Below are 13788 nucleotides of genomic sequence, written 5' to 3' on the forward strand. Positions count from 1 at the left end.
CTGGGATCTGATCCAGGGGTTCGGGGGGTTTATATATAGAATAACAGGTCCCCGGGAGTGGGTTACAGGATGGGGTCTGATCCAGGGGTTTGGGGGGGGTTTATATATAGAATAACAGATCCCTGACAGTGAGTTACATGCCGGGATCTAATTCAAGGGGGTTATACACAGTGGTGAGGCAGCACTGCACTGCGGGAGTGTGGCTAGGGGGGAGCGCCACCCGCGGGAGGAAATTAACTGGAAGACCACCCAGATATGAGGAGGGGGAGCCACCTTTAGCAACCGCGCCCCCCCCCCCCCCCACAGGCCCTGACACCAACAGTCATTCCCCAACCCAAGACATTGGCCAGCTTGGTCTTTGGACATGGCTGATTGTGGGATCTTGCTGTGCCCTTGTTTGAGGGGTTGTGGAGGATCTCAAGCGAGGGCAGGACACTGATGACATTAACCCTTGGCGTGCTGGCTTTCCAACTGCCTGCCGAGCTACCTGTGGCTGAAAGTGATGTCAATGAAAATCAGGAGCGCGCGCCATACACGCACACGCATGCATACACGCACGCACGCACGCACGCACGCACGCACACACACACACACACACACACACACAGCTCGCGTAATGAGTCAGCACCAGGGCTGCTGAACCGCTCTTGCTTTCAGAATGCCTCGTCAAGGGGACTGGGGGCGTCGAGATTGGTGGCTCGGCTCTGCCGGGGGCCAGGGGACAAGCGGTAGGGTTGGGGGGGTGTTTATAATTACCTCTCCGCCCACCCCCCCCCCGTCAACCCTCTCACCCAATCGGTGGAATGTGAAGAGTTAGAAGGAGATCGTTTGGCCCGTTGTGTGGGTGCTGGCTGTAAAACAGGCCACCAGTCCAATCCCAGGTTTCACATTTCCTCCCAGCCGAGGAGGAGGCCATTTGGTCCATCCTGTCCAAGCTAGCTCACAGAGCAATCCCAATCCCCAACTAGTTCTCCCCTGTAACCGATTAACACAGAACGGCACAGGAACAGGCCCTTCGGCCCACCATGTTGTGCTGAACTAATTAAACTAGTAATTAAACGCCCAACTAAACTAATCCCTTCTGCCTGCACAATGCCCACATCCCTCTGTTCTCTGCACATCCATGTGTCTAAGAGCCTCTTAAACCCCTCTATCGTATCTGCCTCCACCCCCACCCCTGGCAGCACATTCCAGGTAAAAAACTTGCCCCGCACATCTCCTTTAAACTTTCCCCCCTCTCACCTTCAATGCACGCCCTCTGGTATTGGACATTTCCACCCTGGCTAAAAGATACCGGCTGTCTACTCTATCTGTGCCTCTCATAATCTTATAAATGTCCATCAGCTCTCCCCTCAGCCTCCGCTGCTCAGGAGAGAACAACCCAAGTCTGTCCAACCTCTCCTTGTAGCTCATGCCCTCTAATCCAGGCAGCGTCCTGCTGAACCTCTTCTGCACCCTCTCCAAAGCCCCCACACCCGTCCTGTAACGGGGTGACCAGAACTGAATGCAATACTCCAGATGTGGCCTGACCAGTGGCTTTGCCCACTGCCCCACTTCCTCAGCTTTCGTTCTTTCACACACATGCTGCATCCTGCCCTCTGCCATTTACCTAATCCCCCCATAGATCTCTCCCCCTTCCATTCCCCCTCTTCTCTCTCCCCCCCTTCCCATCTGTCCTTTCCTCTCTCCCTCCCCTCTCTCCCCTCCCCACTCTCTCTCCCTCCCCTCTCTCCCTCCCTCCCCTCTCTCCCCTCCCCACTCTCTCTCCCTCCCCTCTCTCCCCTCCCCACTCTCTCTCCCTCCCCTCTCCCTCTCTCTCTCCCTCCCCTCCTCTCTCTTCCCCCTCTCTCCCCCCTCCTCTCTCTCCGTCCCTCCATCCCCTCGCTTCCCCCCCCCCCTTCCCTCTCTCTCTCTCCCTCTCGCTGGCTGACTGTGTAACCCAGGCACCTTGATCAGATTAGACATTTATTTCGGGTTAATCCCACTTTACAAAAACACCTTTAAAAAAAAAATCCCCGCAAGGTTACTTTGCATTTCTGACTAAAATCTTCAACGAGATTTACAGTCCGAACTCAGAAATAACCCACGTTCACCACTTGGCTGAGCACCATTCAACCCCCAGGTACACCAGACCGACAATATTTTCAGCTGACTTTTGTCGTACATCAAGGTCACCGCCGATTCTTCGAAGAGCACGCCTGCTCTTGGAACCCAGACTGACTTCTAACCAACAGCATTTCTGGGAACATCTGAAAAAAAAGTTTCGCTTGGAATATCCTCAAACTTAATATTCCAACTGAGCTGCAGCGCGGCACTCCCTCCTTGCCGCCCCTCCCGCAGCGCAGCGTGGCACTCCCTCCTCGCCGCCCCTCCCGCAGCATGATGCTCCCTCCTCGCTGTCCCTCCCGCGGCGCTCCCTCCTCACCGCCCCTCCCGTGGCGCTCCGTCCTCACCGCCCCTCCCGTGGCGCTCCCTCCTCGCCGCCCCTCCTACGCTGCGGTGCTCCCTCCTCGCTGCCCCTCCCGCAGCGCTCCCTCTTCGCTGCCCCTCCCACAGTGCGGAACTCCCTTCTCACCACCCCTCCCGCAGTGCAGCGCCCCCTCCTCCCCTCCCCTCCCACCACACTGTTCAGTGACGCCCCTGTCCCAGTCTCTGCTCAGGACCCTCAAACCCCACGACCCCCTAACCCTGGGGTAGGTCTACAAAGCAGCTGAGAGTGGGGTGTGATCTGCTGAGGCGGGGGTGGAGGAGTGGGCGAGAGGAAGCAGCTATTTGACTGGGTGAGACCCCACCAGCTCAGATGCAAAGTATGAAAATCTCCCAAAATGGTTGTGCAACGGGAGCAAGGAAGGACGGAGCAGAAATCGGAGAGGGAGGGAGGGAGTTTGGAGATATTTCTCTACCCCTAAGACCTGCGGAGATGGAATCACGGAATATATTGTTGCCCCAGGGAGTCCAGGTGTGTGGGGACAGGAATAGATCGGTATTTTATAGGATGTGTTCCTTGTGGCCTGACCCAAGGACAGGGTAGGATTCCTTTACTCAGCAGTAGTTAACAGGATTACCCGCCCCAGCTGCTTAGTTACTGCCACAGGCATTGATCCCGTGAAGCATTAGCAGGCACCACTAATCCCCAGCACCTCCGCGTCAGTGTCTGCAGACAGAGGTCGGCTCCGCTGGAAGTATTCAACCTCCAACACCCCGCCTCGGGTCTGATCCCTTCCCGCAGCACACACCTCCCTCCCACCCAAAATTCCCAACTCGTTCGATTTCCCAGCACCACACCCATCCCTCCCTCGGGCCTTTACACCGCACCCCGTTTCTGTAGCCCCTCCCCTCCTTGTCTCGGTCTCCCCCTCCAGCCCCTCCCCTCCCCTGTCTCCCCCTCCGGCCCCCATGCCCCTCCCGTCTCTGTGACCCCCGCCGGCCTCCACACCCCTCCCCGTCTCTGTAACCCCCGCCAGCCCCCTCCTCTCCGGGACGCACTTTGCTACATCAGCCGACGCTTGGACACCGCACACAATCACCACGTGCTGTCCGCTCTTGGAAAGACTAAATAAGACAGACGTCTCCTGTTCTGATGTTTTATTCGAGAAATGCCTCTCCTGAGTTGGTTTATCAAGCGTTTCCTATGGTACATAGTCTGGAACCAGACCTACAGAGAGTCTAACAAAGAGATTATCCCATCTGCAATCCCATTCCTATCTCTGCGACCTGTTTCCCAAGCCGAGGGTGGACATGTTAGCATGTTGTTGGTCAGCGGGGCACTCATTTTGTGTAGCCACTGGTCAGCAGGGTGGGCATTTTAGGTGTGGTCACTGGTCACCAGGGTGGCCATTTTAGGTGTGGCCACTGGTCGGCAGGGCAGCCATTTTAGGTGTGGCCACCAACGACAATGGCGGCTGCCTTGGAAGGTGAAGGGGAGCGGGGCCAGAGGTGGCACTGAGGCTCTCCTGCGCTAAGGCTGTCCAAGCTGGTGACAACCCCCCACCAAGTGAACTGGGGCAGGGTCAGGGGTGAAAGGTTAAGTGGCTAATATTACAACTCCAGGCCAAGAACCAGTGCTGAAGGAAAGCCCAGCAGGGGAGTCAGGTGGTGGGACAGGGTGCGTGCGGTCTGCACGTTGGAGAAGGGGGGAGGGAGGAGGGTTATCAGGATTACGCGTCACACAAGCCCCATAGTCCCTCCCCAGTCTCTCTCCCCCTCCCCAAGAGGGCAAGGGCGAAATCTTGTCCAGATGGAGGCGACACAACGCTAATGGCCTGGGACGCTGCCTCCCCGGCCTTGGAGAGACGGGGTGGGGGGTGGAGAGGAAGAGGGAAGGGAGGGCAGGGAAGGATGTCTACTTGTCCGCAGCCTTCTCCTCCGTTGGGGCGGGGTCAGTCTGCACTTGATTGGACGAGAACGTGCTGGTGAGAGCCTTGGCGGCAGCGCACACAGTCTCCAGCGGGCCCTTCTCTAGGAGGTAACCATCGGCGTCGCTCTCCGGTTCTGACTGCTCGAGTGCAGCCAAGGCGGAAACGCTCAGGTATCGCAGTCCGGTCAGCACACCCAGCTTACGGAGAAGAACAAGGACGAATAAAAACACAGGCCCGCGTAAAATTAACGCCAACCATGTAATCCGCCTCTACAACAGGCGGTGTCATCGACAGTGAAGAAGGTTCCCAATAATTAGAGGGAGATCTTATCAGCTGGGTAAGTGGGCCCAGGTAGGGCAAATGCAGGGTGTTGTGCTTTGGGAGGACAAACCAGGGTAGGGCTTTCACAGTGAACGGTAGGGCCCTGGGGAGTGTTGTAGAACAGAAGGACCCGGGAGTACAAGCACATGGTTCCCTGAAAGTGGCATCGCAGGTAGACAGGGCGGTGAAGAAGGCATTTGGCACACTGGCCTTCATCAGTCGGGGCACTGAGTATAGAAGTTGGGAGGTTATGTTGCAGTTGTACAAGGCGTTGGTAAGACCACACACCCCTCGACAACACTCCCCAGGGCCATACCATTTACTGTGCAAGCCCTACCCTGGTTTGTCTTCCCAAAATACAACATCTCGCATTTATCCAAATTAAACTCCATCGGCCACTCCTTGGCCCACTGACCCAGTTGATCAAGATCCCATTGCAACCTTAGATACCCTTCTTCATTGTCGAGCACACCACCGACTGTAGTGTCACGTGCAAACTTACTGACCGCTACACTCTCATCCAAATCGTTAACAGAAATGACAAACGTTTTACAAGTCGTTGGTGAGGCCGCACTTAAGAGTGCTGTGTAGTTTTGGTTGCCCTGTTATAGGAAAAACGTCATTAAACTGGAAAGAGTGCAGAGGAGATTTACGAGGATGTTGCCAGGCCTCAAAGGCCTGAGTTATAGGGAGAGTTTGGGCAGGCTGGGACTTTATTCCTTGGAGTGTAGGAGACTGAGGGGAGACCTTATAGACGTTTACAAAATCACGAGGGGCATCGATAGGTTGAACGCACACAGTCTTTTTCCCAGGGTTGGGGAATAAAGAACTAGAGGGCACAGGTTTAAGGTGAGAGGGGAGAGATTTAATAGGGACCTGAGGGGCAACTTCTTCACCCAGAGGGTGGTCCGTATGTGGAACAAGCTGCCAGAGGAAGTGGGTGAGGCAGGTACATTAACAACATTTAAGAGACAATTGGACAAGTACATGGATAGGAAAGGTTTAGAGGGATATGGGCCAAATGTGGGCAAATGGGACTAGCTTGGATGGGCATCTTGGTGGGCATGGACCAGTTGGGCCTAAGGGCCTGTTTCCGTGCTGAAGCTCTCTGTCTCTGCCTCCTCCCCTCCCCCAACCACTGGCCCCTTCTCCAGGCTTCTCGAGGTTCCTCGAGGCTCATTGGTCGGCCCCATTTCACAGGAGGGTGTCCCACTCCCTGTCTTCCCCCCTCCACCCCAATCTTGTTCCTACCTCCCCTCCAACACTGGCAACCTTCCGGTGCCAAATAAAGGCACAAACTGAACCACTCGGCCCCTCCATCCTATCCTGCCCTGTCTGTTAATCGATAAGATCATGGCTGATCTCTGTGCATATCGGTGTAGATTGAGGCCAATCATCCCATCGAGCCTATGCTGGATTACAGAGCAATCCTGTCACTCATATCCACCCCCCCCCCATTTATCTCCCTGTAGCCATTCCCACGAACTCCCCAAAGATTCCTTCAAGTTCCTGGGAGTGAACATCACCAACAGCCTGTCTTGGTCAAATCACGTAGATGCCACGGCCAAGAAAGCTCACCAGTGCCTCTACTTCCTCAGGAGGCTAAAGAAATTTGGTTTGTCCCCTTTGACTCTCACCAACTTTTATTGATGCACCACAGAAAGCATCCTATCTGGATGTATCACGGCTTGGTACGGCAACTGCTCTGCCCAGGATCGCAAGAAACTGCAGAGAGTTGTGGACACAGCCCAGCGCATCACGGAAACCAGCCTCCCCTCCTTGGACTCTGTCTATACCTCTCGTTGTCTTGGTGTAGCAGCCAGCACAATCAAAGACCCCACCCACCCGGGACATTCTCTCTTCTCTCCTCTTCCATCGGGTAGAAGATACAGGAGCCTGAGGGCACGTACCACCAGACTTAAGGACAGCTTCTACCCGACTGTGATAAGACTATTGAACGGTTCCCTTATATGATGAGATGGATTCTGACCTCACGATCTACCTTGTTGTGACCTTGCACCTTATTGCACTGCACTTTCTCTGTAGCTGTGACACTTTACTCTGTACTGTTATTGTTTTTACCTGTACTACATCAATGCACTCTGTACTAACCCAATGTAACTGCACTATGTAATGAATTGACCTGTACGATTGGTTTGTAAGACAAGTTTTCCACTGCACCTCGGTACAAGTGACAATAATAAACCAATATCAATACCAAGATTCTCCCCCTCCCCCATACACTGGGGGCCAATCAACCCACCGACCTCGCCCGTTGTTGGGACGTGGGAGGGGACCAGAGCACTCATGGGGGGGGAGGAACCCACGTGGTCACAGGGAGAACATGCGCACTCCGTACACAGACAGACAGTACCGGAGGTCGGGATCGAACCCGGGGCTGTGAGACAGTGGCCCCACCCCGCTGAGCCACCATATCACCCACCCCTCATCAGCTCACTTATCAGGAACCTCCCTCTGCCTCAGAAACCTCCAAAGACTCTGCTCCCACCGTCCCTCTGAGAGTTTGAACGACCCAGCGTCCTCAGAGAGAAAACATCTCACCCCATCTCCGTCTTAAAAGGGACACCCCTTATTCTTAAAGTGATTCCCACCCCCACGCCCACTCCTCCCCATTCTGGACTCTCCCACAGGAGGCGACACCCTCTCTGCACTCACCCTATCCACTCCCCTCGGGATTTGTGTTTGAATGCAGCCTCCTAAACTCCAGCCTGTCCACCCCCTCCTGAGGAGCCAACCCACCCACTCCAGGCATCGGCCCAGTAACCCTTCTCGGAACTGCTCCCAATGCCTGGACGTCCTCCGTGGTCTCAACACTGTCCCATAGAAATGGAGCACAACCTGCCCACTTTTGTATCGAGTCGCCCTTGCAACGAACGATGCCTTTGCCCAAATTACTTCCTGTACCCCCATACCAGCCTGTGTGAGTCATGCACCCAGATCTCAAACCTCTGCTCCCCCTCACCATTTCGGGTGATCCCACTCCATCCCCTTGGCCTCTGGGGGGGGGGGGGTGTGGGAGTTGGAGGGGCAATGCAGCCAATGGGGGGGAAGAGGAGGACACAGATCAGAAGGGAAGAGGGGAGAAGCTCCAAGGAATGGCAGCTCGAGTTTCTGGGAGGGGCTGTCGAGGACAACGAAGGGGGGGGCGGCTATCGATGGTGGATTGGAACAGAGACGAGCCGGGCATCAGGGCAGAGGGCTGGAGTACAACTGTACAAGTCGGGGTCCCTGAGCACCCACCTGTGAGTGTCCGACTGTGGATCTCGGGGTCTGTACTGAATCAGCTCCCCGCGGTCCAGCACTACATGGGGTACTGGTCGAAATAAACACCGTGGCAGAGTGGTGCAGCGGGTAAAGCCGCTGCCTCGTGGCTCCACTGACCCAGGTTCAATCCCAACCTCCAACAGAGTGTGTGTGTGTGTGTGTGTGTGTGTGTGTGTGTGTGTGTGTGTGTGTGTGTGTGTGTGTGTGTGTGTGTGTGTGTGTGTGTGCATGTGCGCGCGTCTGTCTGTACGGAGTTTCCATGTTTTCCCTGTGACTGTGTGGGTTTCCCCCGGGTGCTCCGGTTCCCTCCCACATCCCAACGATGTGCGGGGTCAGTGGGTTAATTGCGGCCCCCTGAGTGTGTGGGCGGGGGGTGGAATCTGGGGGGAGTTGGTGGGAATGTGGGGAGAATCAAATGAGATCAGCATGAATGGGTGGCTGGCAGTTAGCAGGGACCCTGTGGGCCGAAGGGTCTGTTTCCCTGCTGTGCCTCTCCAAGATGCTTTCCAAGAATGCGAGTCCTTCTGGTAAGGGGTGAAGCCCTGTCCCTCGATGGTGGGGAGAGCTGTACCCGTGATGGAACCGGCTGAGTCCCACCGCTCTCTGCAGCCTCGTGCGTTCCTGGAGCTCCCACACCAGGCCATGTTGTACGGAGGGAACCAGTCAATGCTTCTCTCCATACACCTGTTGAAGTTGGTCAGAGTATCCGATGACCTGCTGAATCTCTGAGGAAGCAGAGACGCTGGCACGCCTTCTACATGGTTGCGTCTATGTGTTTCAGGATCTCCGTATCGTCGCGGTGGGCCAGCATTTATTGCTCATCCCTCAGCGCCCCTTCAGAAGGTGGGGGCAAGCTGCCTCCTCGGACACGCGCGGGGACGGAGCTCTCAGGGTCTCCCACAGCCCGCCAGGTCCCCTTAATTTCTCCGACAACCCCCCCCCGGCCACGGCGAGCTCACCTGGACGATGGAGAAGAGGAGGACAGCAGTGCTGATGGTTGCCATGGTGCCCGTGTAGTAGTTGAGCAGAGCCTCTCTGCAGCCCTTCATCCAGATGTTGAGCTCCTCACTCTCCACCTCGTAGTTGAAGTGAGCGGAGTTGTTGGTGATCTGGTGCTGGATGCAGGGACGGGGGGAGCTGGGGTTACAACAGCTGAAGGGTACACTGTTGATGAGGTAACGCCCGTCCACGTTGCTCTTGATGCGGCTGCAAGGAGATCAAAAGGAGTCAATCGTGCGTGTTTGTGTGTGTCTCTCTCTGTCTCTGTGTGAGAGTGTGTGTCTCTCTCTCTCTCTCTGTGTATCTGTGTGTGTGTGTGTGCATCTGTGTGTGTCTCTGTATGAGTGTGTCTGTGTGTGTTTGTGTGTGAGATTGTGTGTATGTGTGTGTGTATGTCTCTCTCTGTGAGTGTTTCTGTGTGTCTGTGTGTGTGTCTCTCTCTCTCTCTCTCTGTGAGTGTGAGTGTGTGTGTCTCTGTATGTGTGTGTGTGAGTGTGTGTTTCTTTCTCTTTCTCTGTGTGTGTGTGTGTGTGTGTGTGTGTGTGTGTGTGTGTGTGTGTGTGTGTGTGTGTGTGCACGTCCTGAAGGAAGAGGCCATCCCACCCCTTTGATTCTAGCCACTCTGAAACTTAAAAACATCTCCCCTCTCGGCCCTCTTTGAGCGTTCAATGTCTCTGGGTCTGTGCACGAGGGAGTTCAGAAGGATGAGGGAGAGAGTGGATCTCATTGAGACCCTTCTGGATACTGAAAGGTCTGGATAGAGCAGACGTTGGGAAGATGTTCCCATCAGTGAGAGAGTCCGGGATCTGAGGGCACAGCCTCAGAATGAAGGGATGTCCCTTTAGAACTGAGATGAGGAGGAATTTCTTCAGCCAGAGGGTGGTGAATCTGTGGGATTCGTTGCCACAGACGGTTGTGGAGGGCAAGTCATTGGGTGTGTTTAAGGCAGGGATTGACAGGTTCTTGATGGGTAAGGGGGTTAAGGGTTACAGGGAGAATGGGGGTTAAAACAAAAATCAGCCACGATTGAATGGTGGAACAGACTTGATGGGCTGAATGGCCTAATTCTGCTCCTACATCTTATGGTCTTCCTATCGCTATCTCAGTCTAACCCTTGCACTGTTCCCTGGGTCTCTGGGAGAGACAGCCCCAGATATCCACTAAACCACCCCGTCCCCTCCCCGTGCACTGACTCCTTGCTCTGGACTGCCCCCAGAGACAGCAGAGGCTCCCCCCCATCCCATTGAATCTTCTTAAATCCTTCCATCAATCCCCCCTGTGATCCACCCAGGGAGGCAGAATGAAGGGTTGACGGGCTCTGTCCTGGTGGTGGGTCGGGGGGGGGGGGGGGGGGGGATTAAATCGGGGATCCAACAAGAAGTCAGACAGTGGCACAGCGGGTAGAGCCGCAGTTTCTTGGTTTCAGGAACCTGGGTTTGATCCCGACCTCGGGTGTTTGCACATTCTCCCCGTGACTGCGTGGATTTCCACCCCCGGGTGCTCCAGTTTCCTCCCACATCCCAATGACGTGCGGGGTTGGTGGGTTAATTGCACCCCCCCCCCCAAGTGTGTGGGTGAGGGGTAGAATCCAGGGGCAGTTGGTGGGAAAGCGGGGACAAGGGGTTACAGGGGAAAAATTAGGAACCCTGGGACCCAGCATGGGCTCGATGGGCCAAATGGCCTCCTCCTATGTTGCACGAGGAAAGAAATAACCGGGTCTATGTGATCAGGGACCCACAGCCCTCATCAACCCACCAATCAGATGCCCTCGTCAATGGCTTATTACCACGGCAACTCAGGCCTGGCCCAGTCAGAGCCTGATATAGACCCAGGCCAGGTAAGGACAGTCTGGAGTCACATATAGACCCAGACTGGAGCGAGATTTCCTCCCCTCAAGGGCACCGGGTGTGTTTTTGCCACACTTCATGCCTGCACTGCTAATTCCTGATTTATGAAATTAGTTGGATTTAAATTCCCCAGCCCAGGAGAGTGGGATTCGAACTCACGCCACTGGCGTCTCGGGGACAACTCCGGGGCTGTATCTTCACCCCGCCCTGCCCACTCCCAGGGGAAGGAGGAAGAGCAGGTGGGACCACATTGTTCGGCCGAGAGGGAGGGAGAGGGGGAGAGGGGGAGAGAGGGAGAGGGGGAGAGAGGGAGGGAGAACAGGCCCTTCGGCCCAAAACGTCTGTGCTGAACACGACGCTGAATTAAACCAAATCCCTTCTGCCTGCACGTGATCCACATCCCTCCGTTCCCTGCATTTTCACGTGTCTGTCTAACAGCCTCTGAAACATCGTATCTGCCTCCACTCCCACCCCTGGCAGCCCGTTCCAGGCACCCACCGCTCTCCGTGTAAACAAAAACTTTCCCCCTCTCACTTTGACATCTCTGCTGCGTCTCTGCAGAGACCCGGCCCTTCCCTCTCATCCAGGATTTCCAAGCCTCCCTTCCCTCTCCCCCTGGTCTCAGCTGTTCCAAGGGAAAACCGCTCCAATCCCTCCCTGCAGCTGAGTGCTAGGGTCCCGGAAATGTCGAGAATGCAAGGCAGCAGGACCAGCAGTAGGCCACTCTGTCCGTCGAGCCTATCCCACCATTCAACACGACCTCAGCTGATCTGCCCCAGTTCCCCACCGCCCTCGATCCCCCCCGATCTCTCAAACATTTACCCTCCCTGGTGCAAGCACACCCTCCCTCACCCATTCCAGCAGAGGCCATTCAGCCCATTGAGTCCATGCCAGATCACAGAATAATCTCGTCCCCCCCCCACCCCTGACTAACTTTCCACTGTAACCTATTATACAGCACGGAAACAGGCTCTTCGGCCCAACCTGTCCATGCTGACCAAGGTGCCCACCTGAGCCAGTCCCATTTGCCCGCGTTTGGACCATTTCCTTCTGAACCTTTCCCATCCTTGTACCTGTCCAAGTGTCTTTTAAACGTTGTAATTGTACCCGCCTCTACCACCTCCTCTGGCAGCTCGTTCCACACACCCGCTGCCCTCTGCCCATTCTCCCCACACTCCCACCAACTCCCCCCAGATTCCACCCTTTACCCACACACTGGGGGCTGATTAACCCACCGACCCCGGACGTGGTTGGGATGTGGGAGGGAACCGGAGCACCCGGGGTCACAGGGAGAACGTGCAAACTCCACACACACACACACACACACACACACACATGCTTACAGACATGCACACACACTTACCCACATATGCATGTGCGCGCACACTGCGCACATGCATGCCACACACTCATGTGCCTGCACACAAGCATGCACATACACATTCACACACACATGCAAACACACACACACATTCACACATACACAAACGTGCAAACATGCACGCAAGCACACATGTGCACACATATGCAAACATACACACAAGAACACATGTGCGCATAATACATACATGCACACGTGAACAGACACATTCACACACATGCAAATGCACACATGTGCGCACACACCCACACACGTGCAAAACACGTACTCCCACGTGCAAACACACCCACCCTCATGCGCGCACACCCACACCCACTGCCGGAGGCGGGGATCGAACCCGGGTCCCCAGGTCCGAGAGGCAGCGACCCTACCCGCTGCGCCACCCCTCCGGCGCGGGGTCCCGGCGCCCTCCCCGAGCACCCAAATGGCCGCGGCACCCACTCTCTGACGTCCTTGTCGTTGAAGTCGAGGTAGCGGTTACTGATCCACTGCACCTCGAACCAGTCGCGGTAGCCGTCGTTGCCGCAGCACTGGAACTCCATCTGGATGAGGTCGACCGTCCTCTTCTGGAAGCACCTGCCGGGCGTGTCCGTGTCCTTGTAGAAGCGGATGCCGTTGCGGAGGCCGACCTTCAGCGAGGCGTCGAGGCTGCCCCTCATGAGGTAGCCGAGGGGGGAGGAGGCCAGCGTGAGGAAGGTGAGGAGGAAGGAGAGGGCCAGGTAGGGTCCGGCCAGCGACTTCCAGCGGGGCAGGCGGCCGGGGTCCAGGGCATCGCCGCACAGCCGGACTCCGGCCAGGCTGACCAGCGCCGACAGGGCTCCCGCCACCATGAGGGCGCGGGGCAGCAGGTGGACGTCGGCGTCGTCCATCGCCCCGGCGCGCCGCCGCAGCGCGCACTCCAGGTGGGCGGCCAGGCCCAGGGTGGCGGCGGCCGCCAGCGAGCAGCCCCCGCACAGCGGCCGCACCGCCTGCGCCAGCCGGGCCCGCTCCCGCCGCGCCAGCCGCACCCTCAGCAGCGCCATGGCCCGGACCCGCCCCGACCCGACCCGCCTCAGGGGAGTGAGGGTGGTGAGGGGTGGGTGGAGGAGGGGGCTGAGGGTGGAGGGTGGGTGAGGAGAGGCGGGGGGTGAGGGGAGAGGGTGGAGGAGGGGTGCGAGGAGAGGCTGGGGGTGGAGGGGCTGAGGGGAGAGGGTAGGGTAGGGAGGGTGGAGTGGGTGGTGGTTGACCTCGACTCTGCTCCTCCGCCTGCCTCTGGAGGGTGAGGAGGTGGAGGGAGTTGAAGGGTGGAGAGTGAAGGAGGGAGGTGAGGGGTTGGAGGGAGGCGAGGGGGGAGAGTGGAGGAGGGAGGTGAGGGGTTGGAGGGAGGTGAGGGGGAGGGAGGCGGTGGAGAGTGGAGGAGGGAGGTGAGGGGTTGGAGGGAGGCGAGAGTGGAGGAGGGAGGTGAGGGGTTGGAGGCAGGTGAGGGTGGAGAGTGGAGGAGGGAGGTGAGTTTGACGGGGTGGAGGAGGGAGGTGAAGGGACAGAGAGTGGAGGAGGGAGGTGGGGAGTCGAGGTTAGCCTCGACTCTGCTCCTACACCCGCCTCAGGAGGGAGGTGA

General features: G+C 56.9%; 1 protein-coding gene across 1 annotated transcript; it reads right to left on the reverse strand.

The window, feature by feature from the left end:
- Positions 1-4342: 4342 nt before the first annotated feature.
- On the reverse strand, positions 4343-13213 carry LOC127586915 (peripherin-2-like). Its single transcript, XM_052044943.1, has 3 exons — positions 12633-13213; positions 8924-9170; positions 4343-4555 (listed from the first exon to the last, which is right to left on the reverse strand). Exons 1-3 carry the CDS (start codon positions 13211-13213, stop codon positions 4343-4345), a joined length of 1041 nt encoding a protein of 346 aa, XP_051900903.1.
- Between the last annotated feature and the right edge of the window lie 575 nt (positions 13214-13788).

Source organism: Pristis pectinata, chromosome 38 (genome assembly GCF_009764475.1).
Source record: "Pristis pectinata isolate sPriPec2 chromosome 38, sPriPec2.1.pri, whole genome shotgun sequence".
Classification (NCBI taxonomy): domain Eukaryota; kingdom Metazoa; phylum Chordata; class Chondrichthyes; order Rhinopristiformes; family Pristidae; genus Pristis; species Pristis pectinata.